Source organism: Sparus aurata, chromosome 22 (assembly GCF_900880675.1).
Source record: "Sparus aurata chromosome 22, fSpaAur1.1, whole genome shotgun sequence".
Taxonomy (NCBI): domain Eukaryota; kingdom Metazoa; phylum Chordata; class Actinopteri; order Spariformes; family Sparidae; genus Sparus; species Sparus aurata.
The window spans coordinates 17,739,261-17,758,373 of NC_044208.1; the positions used below are offsets into that span (position 1 = coordinate 17,739,261).

General features: G+C 39.8%; 1 protein-coding gene across 13 annotated transcripts in view; it reads left to right on the forward strand.

The window, feature by feature from the left end:
• The window catches only part of otofa (otoferlin a), a 105,610-nt gene that overhangs the window by 59,875 nt on the left and 26,622 nt on the right, over positions 1–19,113 (forward strand). For all 13 annotated transcript variants that reach the window (XM_030404790.1, XM_030404792.1, XM_030404801.1 and 10 more), the window contains 10 exons: positions 8,196–8,269; positions 9,317–9,443; positions 9,757–9,811; positions 12,037–12,168; positions 14,289–14,351; positions 14,731–14,815; positions 14,903–15,062; positions 15,341–15,527; positions 17,616–17,802; positions 18,426–18,649. In XM_030404790.1, coding sequence (XP_030260650.1) covers positions 8,196–8,269; positions 9,317–9,443; positions 9,757–9,811; positions 12,037–12,168; positions 14,289–14,351; positions 14,731–14,815; positions 14,903–15,062; positions 15,341–15,527; positions 17,616–17,802; positions 18,426–18,649 — 1,294 coding nt within the window. The remainder of the gene's footprint in view (positions 1–8,195; positions 8,270–9,316; positions 9,444–9,756; positions 9,812–12,036; positions 12,169–14,288; positions 14,352–14,730; positions 14,816–14,902; positions 15,063–15,340; positions 15,528–17,615; positions 17,803–18,425; positions 18,650–19,113) is intronic.

Here is a 19,113-nt window from a genome sequence, read left to right on the forward strand (position 1 = left end):
ACCTCTCATTTCTGCGGCCTCTGCCTCCCCTCCAAATCGTCTCTGTGCCTGCAGGATGATTTATGGCGGCGCCCACGAAACATTCCATTCTGTCCGCAGCTCCACAATGAGACGGCTTTGCAGGGTTTTTGTTATTCCTAATAAATAAATCACCTTCTGCATGGTTTTGCTGCCAGTGAAGCAGATCTGCTGAATAGTGCATGCAGAGGGAGTTGCCAGACAGGAAGAGAATGGATTCGAGGCCCCAATTGTCATTTGATCTGTGGACATCAAATACTGGAAAATAAAAGAGCAAACAATGAGATAAAATGAGGTTGCATGGTAGAATGTGATCATACTGTGCCACTGGTGTAAAGGGCCACAGGACAGGATTGTTTTTTCTGGTAGAAATCACTTGACGAATTAATCGGCGTGGCCACACCGAAACATATGCAGTAAATAGTCATTGTGTTTATTCAAACCATTTTAATATGCAGGGTTCATTTGCATAACATCAAATCCACGCTCAAAGGGGATGATTCAGCTTGAGTGAAGCTTCTGTTGAAAGGATAATTCACTGAAAACAAGTGATGATTTATTTATTATGTTGGGGGTTTTTTGCCAGTGTGTGATTCAATTGTCCATCAGTGTAATTTGCTGTGTCTTCAAAGACAGCTCTGTCGTCACATGTTGATGATGTATCATTACACGGCGCTGTGGTGCAGGTGATGTGCGAGTCCTTAATCTCACTTGTTTATTATCTCAGTGGGTCGGCTCACTGCAGCGCTGACTCCCTGTGGAAACATCATAACATTAGATCAGCTAATACAGAAATCATATACTTCTTATACAGTAGTCTACAGATAAACTGAAGGTCATATTTGTGAGAAAGTTGATTTTTGACTCTCATTCCTAACTCGTCAAATACTGAAAATACTGTCAGTATTTGACGAGTTGTGAATGGGATTCAAAAATAAACCTTTTCACAATAAACCTTTAATCCTAACAATGGATTTTAACCAGTGTTATCAGATTGCTGAGAACTCTGTTATCATTCTCATTGGCCCTTTGTTACACCATGTGACTGATATTCATTAACCAGTATTGCCAACTTTCTGACTTGTTTTGCCTTATTTTGTACATTTTCAGACCCTATTCGTGACTAGTGACAAATTTGGGGGATTTTACTGACCATCACATGAAAAGCAGACAGATATTCAAGTATATTGTATTGTAATTAATTCCCTCCTGCAGAGTAAGCCCCCTCTCCTCCTGCGCCATGTGCATGCTGTCAGTAGATGTGGTGTGTAGGACAGGCAGTGTTGTATAAAGTACCTCAAAGGCATACTTGAGTAAGAGCAAAGATGTTGTGTTAAAACTTTCCTTTGGTAAAAGTGAAAGTCATTCGTACAAATAGCTCTTGAGTAAAAGACTTAAAGTATCTGATATTAAATTAATTTAAGTATCGAATGTGTAAGTAAAAGTAAATTATACATATGTTTACATGTATACTTGTACTGTATACCATGGGATGATTGATTATCAGCATTAACCAATTATCAGATGCAACATTTAGCATTTTTCTCATTATCAGAATTTGTTTTTTATCAGTTTGTAAAGAAAATAATTTAAAATGGAAGTATAAAGTAGCAGAAAATAGAAATACTCAGGTAAAGTACAAATACCTCAAAACTGTAGTTAAGTACAGTACTTGAGTAAATGTACTTAGTTTCATTCCATCACTGGGGACAGGCAGGAGGACGCAGTTGTAACTTGTAACTTTCTATGGTTTTGTGACACTCTTACTCTGAAACTCTCTCTGTAACGGGGCGTGTACGCATACATTAGCAACCTGTTAGCTGGACATGCTAACAATCCCAGTTCTACTTAGAGCTCTCCTGATACTTTTTGTCTTCTGTTTTTGGTTTTGGAAAGGCTAAAACAAAGTAGGTGAACCAGCGAGCCCTTGTCAGCAAATAAAAAAATCTTCAGATGAGTGAGTCTAGACTGACCCGCTGCCATCACGGATAAAAGCTTTACAGAGTCCATCTCTGTTTAAGACTTACCTATACAAGAAAGATCCATTTCTTATTACTTTCAAATAAGAATGTGACTTTCTGCTCTCAATCCTGTGAATAATCTAAAGGATGTGTTTGTGTGTGATTGTTTTTTCTTCTTCTCTGCTGTCCTCTCTTGTTTCCTTCTGCTGAGACAGGTTCTGTTTTGAAGCCTTTGCGTCTTGAATATTTGACATTCCCTGTTTTCTCCTCGTGTAGCTGTATTCTCTCGAGGGACTGCTCTGTTTCTGTCAGCTCTGCTGTTGTGTTTTGCTGTGGTTTTGCCGTGATTCACGTTCTCAGCTCGCGTGTGGTAGCACGGTATGTAAACTTGAGTGCTGTGAGCAAGTGTGTAAGAGCTCCTCTCTGTTATTTTTGTGTTTCCAAGCACTGATGTGGGAGCAGACGACGATGACATGAAGACATGCCTCTTTGGGTAAACCCCAGTTTTTCTGCATCACCTGTGTGTTTGTCCCAGATAATAAAACACAAGGATTTGGAAGTGCTGGTGTTCTCATTAGAGATAAATATTTATAAGATGATAAAAAGGGAAAAAGGTTGCTGGAATTTCTCAGACGTCATCAGGGATGTTGAGAGAAGATGAACATTTGGTCCTTGAAAGCCTTTTGGTCTTTGACATTGTTCAAGGGTTTTCTCTTTCCAGTCCAGCAGATGCAATAACAGAGTAAAAAATGCAAGAGAGCTATTTGGAGTGAATATTAAAATTTTAAAAAGTAATGGGTGTTCATAGAAAAGCCGGTCGTTGTCTCATGTTCTATTCCTACTTCCTCTTTCCTCCTTATCTTCCTCACCATCGTTCCTCTTTTCCTCTTTCTTGCTTCCCCACGCTGCATTGGCGATGAATCATCGGCACAAACAAACTCTAAAATCACGCGGACATGTAATCATTCTAGAGATAAATGCACACATAGAATCACAAACAAACACACCGCCTAAAGATTTTTTAAAAATGTTTTGTTGCTGTATGTAGGCCATGAAGGCTCAATGCGCGCTTTTATTTTGGGGGCGTGAGGCCATTAATCTTGCATACGCTTCTATCTATGTGACACTAATTAGGGTAAAGTTATGAACACTTTGCAAGATCACAGGCAAAGAATATTAATTAATCTTCCTGACGGCAAATGAAGCAGCTACACAAAAGCACTTGAGAGAAGATGTCAATATCGCAGCCGTCAATGATATTAATGTGACACTTCATCTGCCGGGTCCTGTAAGAGTAAAGAGTTCTTCGCTAAAGTCAAAGTCAAAGTTGAAAGTGCATTAAAAACATGACTTGATGCCCCCGAGAAGTAAAGGAAAGAAATCTGCCAGACAGAAAAAGTATGGAACGAGAGGGCAACAGAGGACTGCAGAGCATTCAATAAGGTTACAGAACATTGAGTTCTGCTTTTTCATTCCCCAACAGTGTTATCAGAACGAGCAGGTTCTTTTTCTGGCTCCAGCCCAGCGGCTCCTGGAAGCACTGAAATATTGCATGTGTGTCCACTCCACTATATGTGTGAGAGGGAAAGAGCAGGTGTGGGCAGGCAGGCCGGCTCATTGAGCTCCATTCAGCAGAGCACTTGGAGCAGAACACACAGTATATGTCAATGAATTATTGATCAGTGGCGGCATACTTTTTTACTCTCCCTTTACTCACTTATTCTCATCTGTAGTGAAGGGGTTGAAACAGTTCAACACATGCAAATGGGCAAAACACAATACTTATGATAATGTGCTATATGTCATGTTTAGAACCAAACTCTGGACGTAATTAAAACGGAAGGAACGGTTTAATTTCATTGAGCATATTATTCAAAGTAACAGCCTCGCAGTAAGCTAAACACACTTCCAGTAAAGAATGAGGACAGAGGTTGGCCACTGAAGTTTTTACTTTATGAGTAACTGTCCCTTGAGTAACTTGAGATAGTGTCCCTCATGTGGTCATGGAACAAAGTGAACAACGAAGGTAGTACATTTTGATAAATATAGTAAACATGAACACAGCAAATGTTTTTAAAAAGGGGGGATAGAGTATGTAACAGTCAGTCCAACTGTATAATCATAATTTACCAAGAATGTTACCATTACCATTTAGACCATAATCAGACCATCACCAAATCGTCAGCACTCCTTGAGTGCTTTGAAAGGCGCCTTCAAATAAAATGCATTATTATTATTATTATTATTAAATAAGTCTGTGATATTTGGAAGGACGGTATCTTCCATGTGGTGAAAGCGTCAAAGCAACCATCACTGCCAGTTACATCTATATAACATCCAATATTAACTAATTCATGTCTTATTTCAATTGTTAACATACCACTCAAAATATGCAGCTGCAAAAGTAGATAATTTAAGCTATTTAAACAATGTGGCTATGAAAATAGCAGCGGGCTAACAATCTTGGATTAATGAGCGAATAGTCGTAGGTTAGCATTAGCTTCAGGCACCTAGCATAGAGGTTAGATGAGTTAGCACTAACAAACAATTTTTTTTATAGAATAAGATGCATTGCTCGGCCCATCAGTTTATGAAGTTGTAAGAATTAGTTCAACCTAAAAGGTAAAGTTCACTTCAAAATACAAAAAACATGTGTTTCCTCTTTCCTGAAGTGCTATTTATGCATCTAGAATTTTTGGGTGTGTGTCTGCCCTCCCTCGACCTAAATGAAACTAGAAGGCACTCTAGTTCGTAGTAGGTAGCTAACTAAGCTCTTAAATGTTAAAGCTCAGCCAAGGAGGATCCCATTAATGTTTACGTCCTGCACTGTCACGGACACAGAGGTCTTGTATGTGAGCAGATGCAGATTTATTTCCGCGTGGTGATACGGTGTAGTTCAGTAGAGGGAGAATGAAGCTGCTCGCAACAAGTTCTGTGTATGATCTTGAGTGACTGGGTCATGATTTCTGGAAAGAGACATATTTATATATATATATATATATATATATATATTTATATATATATATATATATATAGATATATAGATATATAGATATATATATATTTTCACAGTACTTTTCCTGCAGACACGTCCATGTTTGACCACTTGTTTGCAGCAGTTTCAAAGACGGATCTCTGGAGTTAACTGCAATTTACAAAACCACGCTCCGCTCCTCATCCCACTGCTTCACATGCACATTATAGATGAATCCATAACTGTGAGGAGCATGTTTTATTCACTGTATGAAACCCCTGTTTTACTGAGGAGATAGAAATCGAGCTGCCAGGTACCATCGAATAACCCCTGGTAATAATTCCAAAGCTTCGGATTGATCGTACTTCTTTGCCGCAATTTACACGTGTAACGAGGCAATTTATTCATGCTCTAATGTATTATTGATTCCCCGCACAGTCTCCCTCAGACAAACAGTACATTACATTTTCAGCTCCAAGCACATGTGCATATGTTGCCCGAGTTATACGCTTCTTAAATATGCAGTCGCTAGCTTTGCAAACAATAGTGAGCTTATTATCTCTGTGTCGGCACAAAGCTTGAATGAGCTTCACGTCTCATTCAAGGTGTTTGTTTGTGTGCTTGGTTGATGTGCAGTGCTTGGATGTTACCGTGTTTTTGTGATTGTCCCTGATGCATTTTACGGTCTTTTTTCAGATCAAAGGATCACAAGGAAAGAGAAAATAACAAGTATATTGTTCCTCTTTAATTCTCAACTTCCGTTCCGCCTCTGTATTTTCTTTTAAAGTTTGACATTTTGTGAGGTTCACCTGCCAACTTCTTCAGCAAAGTGTGAATTTGCATATTTTCCTGGCTCTAATTGGAAGCCCCTCTTGTGAACTTTCTTTGCTTTTCCTCACCGACATCTTTGAAGGTTATATTTCGTCATTAAATCGGCAGAGAGGGACGGCTTGTTAAACTTTAAATCTGTCGTTTTAAATCCAGACGTGGCCTCCCGCTGAAAGCGTTTGTCTCTGATGTTTGTCCTTGTGTTTATTCTTAACTTGGCACAGCAAAGGAAGGGAAAAGAAAGTGAAGGGACTGAAAGACAAGTAAGTAAAATATTGGGTGGCTCAATTTCTTTGCTTAATAGAATTTCCAATGACTCTCTTCTCTGCTGGGGTGAAAATGAAATGTTTTTTGGGCAGGAGATTGATTCCTTACTGCTGGTAGAGCTGCAGCATCTTTACATACTATCACTTCGTTCCCACAGCAGCTGATGTACATGTTGGCTGTCTTCATCACTATAACCACGACATCGGTTATATGTTTATGTTTCTCCAACATGAACCCTGACCTCTTGTTGACCCTTAGGTTCTCTCAGACACAAAGGCAGCAGATTTTAAGCAGCTGTTAAAGTGACGAAGAGCTTGGAGGGATAAAGGCTGTGTTGTGTTCATATGCATCTTGTTTCAGTCGATATTGGTTACCTTCTCCTGTGGGTGCCAGTTTCTACATAATGTTGCCGTAAGTCAAGTTAAGTTTTGGTTCAGTTACCCTTTGTGGGTGATGTGGGCGGCAATTTTACTCACAGACGAAATAATACACCTGCATTTACATATTCCAAAACACTCAGTTGGTGCCACTGAGATTCGCTTTTTTCCAATTAGTTGATCAATCACTTTCAGTACAATATTACATACAGTTTGTTCTCAACTGCAGCGAAAGTCTTCCTTGTGGTGATTAGAGCCCAACCCACTCCATCCTCCTCCTCTCCCTCTATCTCCAGCTATGTTCCTCCACCTCCTCCCCTCTCCTTCCCCTCCTCTCTCCTGCATCCTCCACTCCTCTGTCCATTTTTTATCTACCTGGCTGGTCTGGACTACCTGCACCTGACAGGTGAAGGATATGGAAATATAGTTTAAGATAGAGGGAAGCTTGGGGAGGAAACGTATTAGGTGGATCTATGGTGATCTGACCTCTCTGTGGAGTGGTGTCTTTCATGTGGTATGTATGAAACACATTTTTTTCACACATGGTGTGTGTGTGTCTATCGTTTTAACATCTAATTGCATGAATCGGAGAATAAATGAGAGAAGGAGGTGAGTAGCCGATAATTTTCATTATTAATTAATTGCTTTTTAATCAGTCATTCTAGCTGTACAGTCTATAACATGTCAGTATATATGGATATATGGACATTTGCCCAGTTTGTCTCAATATTTCCAGAGACCAAAGTGCCTTTTAAAAATTGCTTGTCAATTTTCTGCTGGTTAACTCATGGTTTCAGGGTTTGAACTCCAATTAACAGAGAAAAAAAATAAATTCTCCCAAGGGTTCTTTCTAACTTTTGCACATGCATGTGCTGATAAATCAACAAACTTGCCTGTCTTTGTTGGAAATATGCTAATAAAACTGTGCTTTAAAGGCATGACGGAGGCTGAGATTCAAAGCGTGTCCTTGAGTGTTAATGTCTTTGATTTGATTTGTCTGGAAACACTTTTTTATCCTCATATTGATGAGTGGCTCATTTGTCTTCTCTTGACAATTCACATGGCTGAAGGCTTTTATTATAAATCTGTGTAAGTACTCAGCCACAAATTAATCGAATGAGACGTTGACGTGCTTTTGTTTGGAACCAATTCTCCATATTCCATGTCATGAGGTTGAAGGCTGCCTCTAGAATAGCGGGGCGAAAGATCAGAGCAGAACTTGAACTCTGATACACTCGACTCTGAATGCCGCAGGAAACAAAAGGAAAACCTCCCTATTCATTAATTCCCTGACAAGTATCCATATCCGCAGCAAATTGGACGGTCACACTCATTTTTAATTATTAAGGCCCCTCATTTGTCGTTCCGCCGATGGCATCACAAGCTCTTTGTTGGTGCGGTGATATGTGATCCAGTTCATATCAATGTGGAGACACCGGATACTCTTGTTTTGTGATTGAGGGTCTGGAGAATTGGTGGGGGTGATGGCAAGAGGGGGGATTTAATCCACTGGAATTAAATGAGTTAGAGAGATGTCCATGATATATGGATGTTGAGGTGTTGGGTTGCATCATTTTCAAGGCCACGAATGGGCAGTGGGGTTTCTTGCTCAAGTCAAGTTCAGTACATAATGTTGAGTCAACCGATGGTGATCTTAGCAAGACAAACATAAACTGGTTGATCAGATCAGAATTAAATCAGAAACAAGTTAACTTTTCATGATGTATGTTCCCTCTTCTTTCTCCTCCCATCTGATGACTCCTCCCCCAGAGCAGGGAAGGGAGTCTTCTCAGCCATGAAGCTCGGAAAGATCAAGATCTCTAAAGACGATCACAAGAAAGGAGGTAAAACACTCAAAACTTTGCCTGTTTGACCCAAAATGAACACAACTTAATTTTTTTAATTCATGTTTTTGGTAGTTGGAGGAAGATTCATGTTGAAACCAATTCAGTTGTAACTGATATTTAATTCTTTTAAACATCAAAGCTTTTAAAGGTCTAGTGTGCAAGACCCTCTGAGATTTAGGGGCAGAAATGGAATGTAATATTCATAATTATGTTTTCATTACGGTAAAAGTTTGACACTGTAGTTAGCCCCCTAGCCTCACTTCTTGAAGAAGTATGATATATGAGAATTAAAGTCATGAGTTGGTTGGATGGGTCATCCACTGGAGTTTTCCTCTGGAGAGCGGGATTTGCATCTCATTTGTGACCCAGAACCAAGAGGGAAATGTTTTGAATTTGTTACCTAATTAAGTTTGCATATGTAACCCAAACCTTTAGCTTCCATAACCCTAACCCAAATCTACCAATTTCAACCTAACAGATAGTCTTTTCTTAAACCTAACGTGTGTGATTTCTGGGCCTAACCTTAACTATGAAGTTTTTGTGCCTAAATCTTACCAAACTGTGTCCAGTTGACAACGTTAATAACTTTCCAAACATATTAATATGTCATCAATGTTAACAGTTTGTCACCAAGCTTTATTTTGAAAGTGTTACCAGCCGTAATTTCTGTTATTGCCAACTTGACCACAGAGCTTTTATTTTAAAAGTCTAACTGAACAATTTATATTGCATATTGTTACCTCGGTCAGCTTAGGGCCACTGACTAAGGTCCCTCTTTCACCTTTATTTGTTTGTATTTTAATAAAACAATAACTATAAGTGCGTTTGTACATTTTTAGAATTATTTAACTGTTTCGTCTGTAAACTTCCTTAAAAAACGTCTGTCACACTTCTACAGATCTGGTTGGGAACAACTGAATTATTTGTTTATGTAAAAGCTTTTAAGTCATGGAATTAACATACGTTGACTATAAAAATGTACTGGAATCATCATTAAAAAATATCCAGAGTTCTATTGTTGATTACTTCATTTTATTTGTTCAGATGAGCCTGCGATCCTGGACATGGAGGACCTGGACAGGAAGGCAATGCGTCTTGCTGGGTCTCTGGATCCCGACACCATCTCTCTGGCGTCTGTCACAGCCGTCACCACCAACGTCTCTAATAAGAGGTCTTATATTTGTTCATACACTGAGATAGCATGTCAGAGAAATACACTCAAATATGCATGTCAGCACACAAAGGGCTAAAACACACAACCTGCGTCAGTCAGTTCTGAACATCTCAAACTGCTGATGCTGCAGGATTAGTCGAAGCTGCTATCATTCATTAGTATATATTTCAGCAACGTATTCAACCTTGGAGTGAAAACAAAATGAGAGCTTTCACAAGTTAAGATTCAAACTTATAATTGAGTATATGCAGGAGATTAAATGTACTCTTTCAATCTACTGATAAAAATTGATTTTGTTCAATTTCTTCAGGTCAAAGCCAGATATCAAGATGGAGCCAAGTTCTGGACGACCAGTGGATTATCAGGTGTCTAAGAGAGAGTGTGTGTGTGTGTGTGTGTGTGTGTGTGTGTGTGTGTGTGTTTACCTGCCTCTACGTACAAGAGTGTGACAGTTCATTGATGTAGGTTTGCGCAAATATCATGTGTTCATCTCCACTTATGTCTCTTTCTCTTGACACTTTTTTAAAGATTTGTGAACTTCTGTTGTGTGACCATTCAAATCTGGGTAGATTTATGTTTATTTGTACATTTAAGTACAGCTTCAATTAATTACAAATGATGCTGTAAAAATACAAACGTAAGTTACATTAACAATACAAATTATTGCAGATAGAGCTGGCTTGAGGTGCCCTTTTAAAGAATAGTTTGTTTGAGGAAAAATACTTTTTCGCTATTCTCACTAAAATATTTTATGGAGCTTCGAGCTTGATTAGCTTAGCTTATCATAAAGGCTAAGAGCAGGTTGAAACAGCTAGCTTGGCTCTTTTCAAAGTAAGAGTCTGCCTACCGGCGCCGTTAATGCTCACTATTCAACATTCTCGTCCGTTGTCAATTAAAAACACTATTTCTTTTCACCAGAGACATTCATTGATATACAAATTGTGCTAATGTGATACAGTGTATCTAGTAAGTGTAATTAGTAAGCTTAGAGGCAGTGGTAGACAGAACTTTAAATGGAGGCAAACTAGCTTACCATAAAGCTTTAATGCTAAAACAAGCTAATACCACCGGGCTCCAACTCCATATTTAGCTTTTCTGAAACACTTGTTACTTTTGCACCAAGATTTACATGAGAAAATGTAATACCACTCCTATATCTTCTTGCTAACATAAGGCTGAAGCCTGCAGCCAGTTAGCTCAGCTTAGCTTAGCTTGGAAAACATGGGGGAAAAGCTAGCCCTGCTCTTTCCAAAGGTAACCAAATCTGCCTACCAGCACATTTAACCCTCAGAATCCCAAGCAGTTTCTGGCTGTTTTTGGCTTCTGTCATATTTTTACTCACTGTGGTCTCATTTTTCACTGCAAAGTGAACTGCTGCACTTCTATAGATTCAGGACAACCATGGCTATAGGCTGATGTAACCCAATTATGTCTTCATGCATTCTACCAAAATTTAAAAGCTATAAATCATTAGAAAAAAGAAAAACGGAAATTTAATTTCTGTGATTTTATCTTTCTTAAAAATTGAAAAAATAAGGAATTAGTGTATACACCACATTTTCAGGTACCCCCAGGCCTAAGGAACATAGGAAAAATAAGTTGTTAAATTTGACCAGAATTATTTGTTTTTTACAGAATTTAGATAGAGTAAACGGTTTATTTCCTGCACATTTTCAAAGAAGATATGACAATCAAAGCGAGGTTGATGAAATTCTCCCGTCTTCTCCGGCCTGTTTAGACATGTTGCGCTTGTCGCTTTTGATACATTCAGGTACCCCCGGAAACTTGAGAATGTGACGATTACGCCAGTTCTTTCGGTTTTTAGATAGGACACATGGTTTGTAAATGCCAGTCATTTAAAAATAAGTGGTATTTCGATCCCGCCGGCGGGCTTGGGATTTTAAAGTTCACTAATGCACACATTATCAGTGTTGCCAGAAATTGCGAGAGAAACAAGCAAGCGGGCCTATGAAAAAGTGACAATTTACAGTTTTACAGGTTACGCAAATCTGCACCTTTGTCTTATTTAATACCATGGCTGTTTTCTTGCTGTGACTACCACACGGAATTTATTCACCACAGCATCAAAGAAAAACAGAGAAAATAATTGTGGACACAGTGTAATTGTCCTCCAATGTTAGCCCATGGCCTACTTTAATGACCTATTTTATTTAAACACATGAATACATTTAAACACACTGAAATCTGGGTGTAATCTTCGGCAGCAAGACTGTTTCTCCATGTTCCCTTTCATTACCCAACAGCTAATTAAACCAGAGGGATGTTACTTGGATAAAGAAACTTTCTAGTTTGTCTAACATATTCTACTTTATTTAGCCTGGGAAGATGTCTGAATAAAATCCCAGACTAAAAAGTATCTGGCAAAAGTTTCTCACTGGCTGGAATCAGGATCATTAGAGTTTGTGAAAGATCGATTAGTGTGTGTTGCCTTTGGACCGTCCTCAGTATAATTACTGCATAGTTGCATGATTTATGATAATGGCATTACTGCAGCTGAACTCACTGTAGGAGGGAGGTCAGGTAGTTTTAGCTTCAATACAGCATCTGATGTGCTGATGCCTCCCATCAGATCAGCATCACAGTGGTCGAGGCCCGGCAGCTGATAGGCCTCAACATGGACCCCGTGGTGTGTGTGGAGATCGGAGACGACAAGAAGTACACGTCTATGAAGGAGTCCACCAACTGCCCGTACTACAACGAGGTGAGCCCTTTAAAAAGTAATCCTCCATGAAGGCAATGAACACTTTTTACCTATAAATTAACTTTCTCTTCGCTACATGTCAGCTTCACTTTGTCCCTCCTGTTCTTCATTATTGCTTCACCTATAAAACAATTGTACTTTAAATGCTGATCTCATTTTCTACCCTATGCAGTAGTATCGACATAAACTGCCTGAAATCACATTATAGCCAACACTGAGGCCCGACTGAGTTTTGTTGTTGAAGCCAAATGAGACACAGATTGGATTTGGCTCAACTGTAGTGGTAAAATCACAGTGTCATGGTGCATTAAATTCATTGTACTGTACATAAAAGTGTATATGCCAGAAGAATCTATAGTATACTACAGTATCTGAAAGGTGAATGCAACATTTATTAGAGTCTGTAAAATACCACTGTATTTTGTAAATTTTGTGGTGACTTAAAGCAGCTATAATGAATATTTCATAATGCATCACTGACGTTTGGGTGAAAGCAGTTGTGTTTCTCCTGCAAACGCAACGATTTCTGTGAAGATGCAGAAAGTCAAATTCAAAGTAGATGCTGGCTGTGTTTTCTTCCATGGCCGAATGTTGTAATGATTTATTGGGATCAAAATAAAACATGAGGCTGCGAACTAGAGAGTTCTCGTTCCTGAACAGTAGGGAGTGTTGCTGGTGGTGATGAGGGTCGCGCCGAGCTCTGCCTCCGGTTTGTGTCCTGCGGGGAATGGAAGTGACAGTTTGTCTGCTATTGATTCTTCCTGTTTGTCTGAAAATCCCCCGTGGACAAGCAAACTCTACCTCTCTCCTCCTGTCCAGAGCCTCCAGTCTGTTCAGAATCGGTGACTTTGCAGTTCTTGGAGTAACGATGTATGCAACGCTGTGATCCTACCCTCCTACTGAGGTTATACAGAGTGCAGATTTAAGTGATAGGGACACTGAACCATCAACATGATTTCAAATCTGTTATTTTAAGGGGAAAAAAGTTACATAATGTTGCTTTAACCTGCTCTACAATGCTGTGCTTTTTCGGATTCTCTGTAATCTGTGACAAAAGGTCAGATCTGTGATTTACTGCGTATTCTCTTCTCCACTATAAAACATCCGTATCCTCACCATGCTGCATTATTATTAACAAATTATTAGCAGTAATCTTTCGTGAACAATTCTCAGCGGGACAGCTCGGTATTTCACGCCTGGCAGTAGGCGTCTCTACATTCATCTGGAGTGAACACTTGGGAGCAGATATGATTTCCCCACTCTATATGCAAATAAATACAAACATCACATGGATGAACGGACACGTTTTCTACACAAAGAAAGAAATCACTTAATTTAAAACATTTGCTGATTAAACAAAAAGGCACAAATAATTAAGAATTTGTCACAGAAAGCCTTTGACAAAATGTATAAAGTTTCTCATAACTCAAGAATTCATAAAATTTTGTGATTTTATAATGAAGTCTGGGGAATTTCTCTCCTTCATTTCCTTGCTATTGTCGACTGCATATCTGCGGTTACTTTAACCTGAAATATGTATGTGTTCAAGTTTGTCATCTGCTGTAGTGCAAAATGCTAACAATAAGTAGTTAATAAGTAGTAGATATAAGTTAACCGGGCCACTCATATGAATACAAATATTTTGAATCTCATGCATCATTTACTGTGACATTATGTACACTGAAATCTCAGCATCCCCAACAGGGACTGACCTCTGGCAGCTCAGGGGGGATACATGGGAGGGTCTCATTAGTTAAGTCTGAGTTCTTGTCATGTTCGTCCATGCTGACCAGCCGCTGTCTATACCAGACCTGCACATAAGCTGCAGTATAGCAGCGAAGATATGACGAAGCTTTAATGTTGAACTTCAAATCAGCCAATTCTTTTCAAGCCCACTCATCTTTTTCCTCCACAGAACTGAACGTATTGCTTCGCTTTTCATTCCCTCAGTTCCTCAGTGGAGCTCTGCACTGATATCTTCTGAACGTCAAAGTTATCTAATAACAATCGCCGTGGCACATTTTCTCTCCCAGAGCAAATCTAAAAGGAGAGTGTCTTATCCATTTGAGATAGATTTGGATAAATTTTAATGGGCCGGCCTTTTTCTCTTCTCTCTGCAGTATTTCGTCTTTGACTTCCACGTCCCTCCTCATGTCATGTTCGACAAGATCATCAAGCTCTCGGTAAGTTATCCATAACTCAGAGTACACACCGAGGTCCACTAGGGTTAAATTTGAAAGAATATCTGCTGCATAAAAGTACCTGAACTGAATGTCTTGAAGGAAAGACAGCTCCTTAATACTTCATTGTTCAGAGAAGGGGAGATATAGTGTAAAGACTTTAAAGGATATTACTGATATTGCATTGAGTAACAGAGTAACTGGTGCAGAGTAACTGCCTCTTAAACGTAAAATGGTTCCAGACATATGCAGCCCCTTTTTAAACATAAAGTCCATAGCCATCTGTTTCCCCCATAGCACTCACACATTTAATTATTCATAGCCGTTTCCAATTCTGTCGAGTTTTTATTTTAATATTTAATTCTCAACTCTGTCTGTGTAGGTTATTCACTCTAAAAATCTTCTCCGGAGCGGGACCCTGGTGGGAACGTTCAAGATGGATGTTGGCACCGTTTACTCCCAGCCTGGTAAACTACAACTGCAGCTCCGATATTCAGCCGATAACTTGTCATAACGTACCTGCATAGTTTGTAATTGTTTGACATCTATCCCAGAACATCAGTTTTACCACAAGTGGGCCATCCTGTCCGATCCTGATGACATAACAGCAGGCTGCAAAGGGTATATAAAGTGTGACATCGCTGTGGTCGGGAAGGGCGACAACATCAAGACCCCGCACAAGGCCAACGAGACAGATGAAGACGACATAGAGGGGTACTGAGCTGTTACAGATGTGTTTGAGCTGTTACAGATTGACAATCTCATATACATTGCTGAAAAGTATTAAAATATTTGATGACTCTGGTAATGATGCATATTTTGTGCCAGGTGTTTTAGTTACAAGGATGACTAGACATTCTCAAAACCTTCCACAAAGATACTCACCCAGCGTCTTCAGAGAGTTTCTTCCACCAGCTGTGCTTTTCTTCAATCTAATCAATAACTCCACAGTCTTGTCTCTGAATGAGTTTTGTGGCCCTTCTCATTGCCAGGAACCTCCTGCTCCCAGAGGGCATCCCGGCAGAGAGGCAGTGGGCCCGGTTCTATGTGAAGATCTACCGAGCCGAGGGACTTCCCAAAATGAACACCAGCATCATGGCTAATGTGAAGAAGGCCTTCATAGGAGAGAACAGAGACCTGGTCGACCCCTACGTTCAAGTGCAGTTCGCTGGGCAGAAAGTAACTCCCTCCACATCCTGCAATCTCTTATTCCAATACTCCCTGAGGAGTTATTACTGAGCCCTTAAAATGCACTGTGGCTTTTATAATATATACAAACGCAGAAATCTGTAGTGTGGGCTTTAAAAGCTTAACCAATAATTATATATATTATTAAAGAGGAGCAACATGCCATGGCTATTAAGGACTCAATGGTTTAGATGTATTAAATTATTTGTTGTTAGAATATAAATCAGCGAGCAAATTGTTTCACAGATCCAATTACTGTCTAAACACTATCAGGGCCATACGTTAATAACCTAAAATACAAGAGAAGATAGAAAATAGAGAGAAAAAAGCTTGCTACATTTAATAAAACTCTGTTGTTGAGGCTTAAGTGCTACGTTTGTAATGAGATGGTGTTTCAGAAGTCTGAGGAGCAGCCTGTAGAGAAGGACACAACTATTTCTGTGATCTTGACCCTATTATGCCCATCAGGTTGTTTAGATCAATAACTTTGTCACATACATTTAAAAAGGTTTTATATAATCTCAATTCATTGAGCTGTAGCCTGGTCCAAAATACTATGTATGGCTTTGAATGTCTGGATAATCTCTGCATTTTAGAGGATAGCAGCATTCAGTCTGAATTGTTTTATTTTAGCTCCTGTCTCTTTAAGGGCTCCACTTTTGAATGCCCCATCTGCTCTGATTCGTCAGCTCACACATGCCTGAGCCAGCAACAGAACAGTTGTGCTAAACTAATTCTTACTTGCCAATTTAGCCACTAGTCAGAAATTATGCAGATATGTGACATGGTGGGATGTCATGAGGGACATAACATGAGGCGTTCAGGAGCAGTGTTTTCTGAAGGAGGGAGGAGCTTCTGTCGGTGCAGATTTCGACCTTTTTAACTTTCAATACATGTACATAAACTTCTACAAGACAGGGAAAGAAAGGAGAAAAAACAAAAAAAGCATAATATGTCTCCTTTGATAAAACCCCTTACATCCCCGTATGTGCATTAAAAGGGATATTGCTTGCGGTAGCGCACCTCCTATCTGTACTGGTTGTAAAGGGTCCCCTTCCCAAAGTGATTTCCGTGAATTAGATGGATGGCAATGAACAGTCTCTGCAAAAATCACTTTGTGTGAGTGCAGTTTGCTGGGCAGAAAGTGAATCCCTCTACATCGTGCAGTTTCTTTTTCTTTGTCAGTTTCTAGCAGTTGTTATGACTGCCCAAGGGATTGTACCTGCGGGCCTAGAATAAACTCAGAATATACTTCTAAAGCCGATGCTGCAGAAAGAGAGGACGTAACACTACCATCTCCTATATAGTAACTGATGGTAATATGAGTACAGGACACAATTACATGAACAAAAACTGTATGTAATTGGCATATTGGCATGTAAGTATCGTTTTAGGACTGACTTTTGACCGTGCCCAGGCAAGGTGACATAATTGTTTAAGACTTTTCACCAACTGATGACCTCTCCTTGAAAAGTTCTGCCATTTTTAAGACTTCTCCCTCTTGTCATCTGGTCGTGTTGCGTTTAAACTTTTGACAACACTGCTACATTGTCCCCCACGACTTATGAATTTACTATTCCATTAGTTTGTGTCTGTAAGCTTTCAGAAAATGTGCCGGAAGGCTCCGACCATGTCCGTAAATTTATCTAATGTTGAGCATAAATGAGCCGTAAGAGTCCAAATTTAACCCTTTATTCTATGCACTCTTGTTTTACCTTACCTTCACCTTCATTGTGTTCTTTTTCTTTTGAGTTTCCACAGTTTTTCCAGTTCTTCCACTGCAACCTATGGATAGCGACCAGGGAAAACAAAGCCTCTTCCTGTTTTGGTTGCTGACATGACATGCTTCCTTTGTGCCGTAATTCGACCTTCTCCTTTCTTGTAAAAATAGAAGCCCAGTGGCAGGTCGCGTAGTGAAAGTGAGGTTTATAGTTACCAATCTGTTCATGGATGGTGTCATTTCTCTCCAGCAATTACACTGTGCAATCAAGTGTTTACTTCAGAATGACAAGTTAAAGCAGAGAAGTTGTCTATTGCGAAGTTAAGTAACCTACATTTGACTCCCACATGTGTCTCCAGGGGAAAACGTCAGTCCAGAAGAGTAGCTATGAACCAATCTGGAACGAGCAGATCGTCTTCACCGAGCTGTTCCCTCCGCTCTGCAAACGCATGAAGGTCCAGATACGAGACTCGGATAAGGTCAACGATGTTGCCATAGGAACACACTTTGTTGACCTACGCAAGATATCGAACGATGGTGACAAAGGTAGATCAGAACACACACACGCAAAGTTTGTTTTATTGGCATTGATTGGATGTCAGGTACATTAATTACTTTAACTTTACTAGTTAATATTTTACGGTATGCAGTAATTAGCTGTGCTGCAGCAGATAAATCAAGCCACACGACCCATACGACCCTTCGCTGACGGCTGTATAAATTTAGTGGATGACATTCAGATTGACTTGGAGTCAATACATACATTAGCATATATTAAACCAAAGTACAAAATCCATCTAGAGCAAATTTCACAAGTGTGTACTGTCACATTTCCAGCAGTGGATGGAAGAACGATTGGTGAGCATGACTGATCACAACCTTACAGAAGCTCAAAAACTATAATTCAAAGAAAACATAGTCCCCACTTTCATTTCCAAGTAATCAAACATAGTCAAACTTATTTTAAAACTAAAATATGTTCTTCAGTAATGTTTGGGGACGATTTTTACCTGGTCTGGATAGATATATTGACTCTAAACCTCAAAAAGGAAGGAGAACCTTTCTGGAACACTGAGGTGGTCGCTGTTGTCGATCAGGGGGAAATTTGATGCACTGGATGTAAATACGTTTAAAGACCTTATAGCAATAGAAATGTCAATGTCTCACAGGGTTCCTGCCCACCATGGGTCCAGCTTGGGCTAATATGTACGGTTCCACCCGTCAGTACACTCTGATGGACGAGCACCAGGACCTTAACGAGGGTCTCGGAGAGGGCGTGTCCTTCAGAGCACGTCTCCTGCTGTCCGTCGCTGTGGAGATCCTGGACACTACTGCACCTGAGATCATGAGCTCCACCGAGGTGCAGGTGGAGGGCGTCTCCAACATCTCAGAGGTAAGAAGACCCAACCTACAGGATCTGACAATGATCAACAAAACAGTAAAAGACAAGCTGTTGACCTGTTATCCATGAGAACAACATGCTGTTTGACCCCTCCTGACCTCCTGACCCCACAATAAACACTCTGATGCTACAATCCACCTTTGTATTGGCACATGTGGAGTTTAGTGGCCATCAGGGAAATCAAATACATTAGCTGCTTTGCTTCGGGGCAAGCTTGCCAGCTATTTGGCCTCTTGGCAGTTATGGTGTAAATGGGTCCCCTGGGAACCTCAGTGACTGCCAGCATGAGTCTGTGCCAGTTGTCGAGCACTTTGCTTTAAAGGAGAGACACATACTAATACTAATCACAGAAGGGTTGTAAATTGGTTCTTTAATCTCTTCTCTAAACATTAAACTTACATTAGGTTTAACACATCATTTGTCACCTATGAAAACAAGGTCACATGAGTTTATCA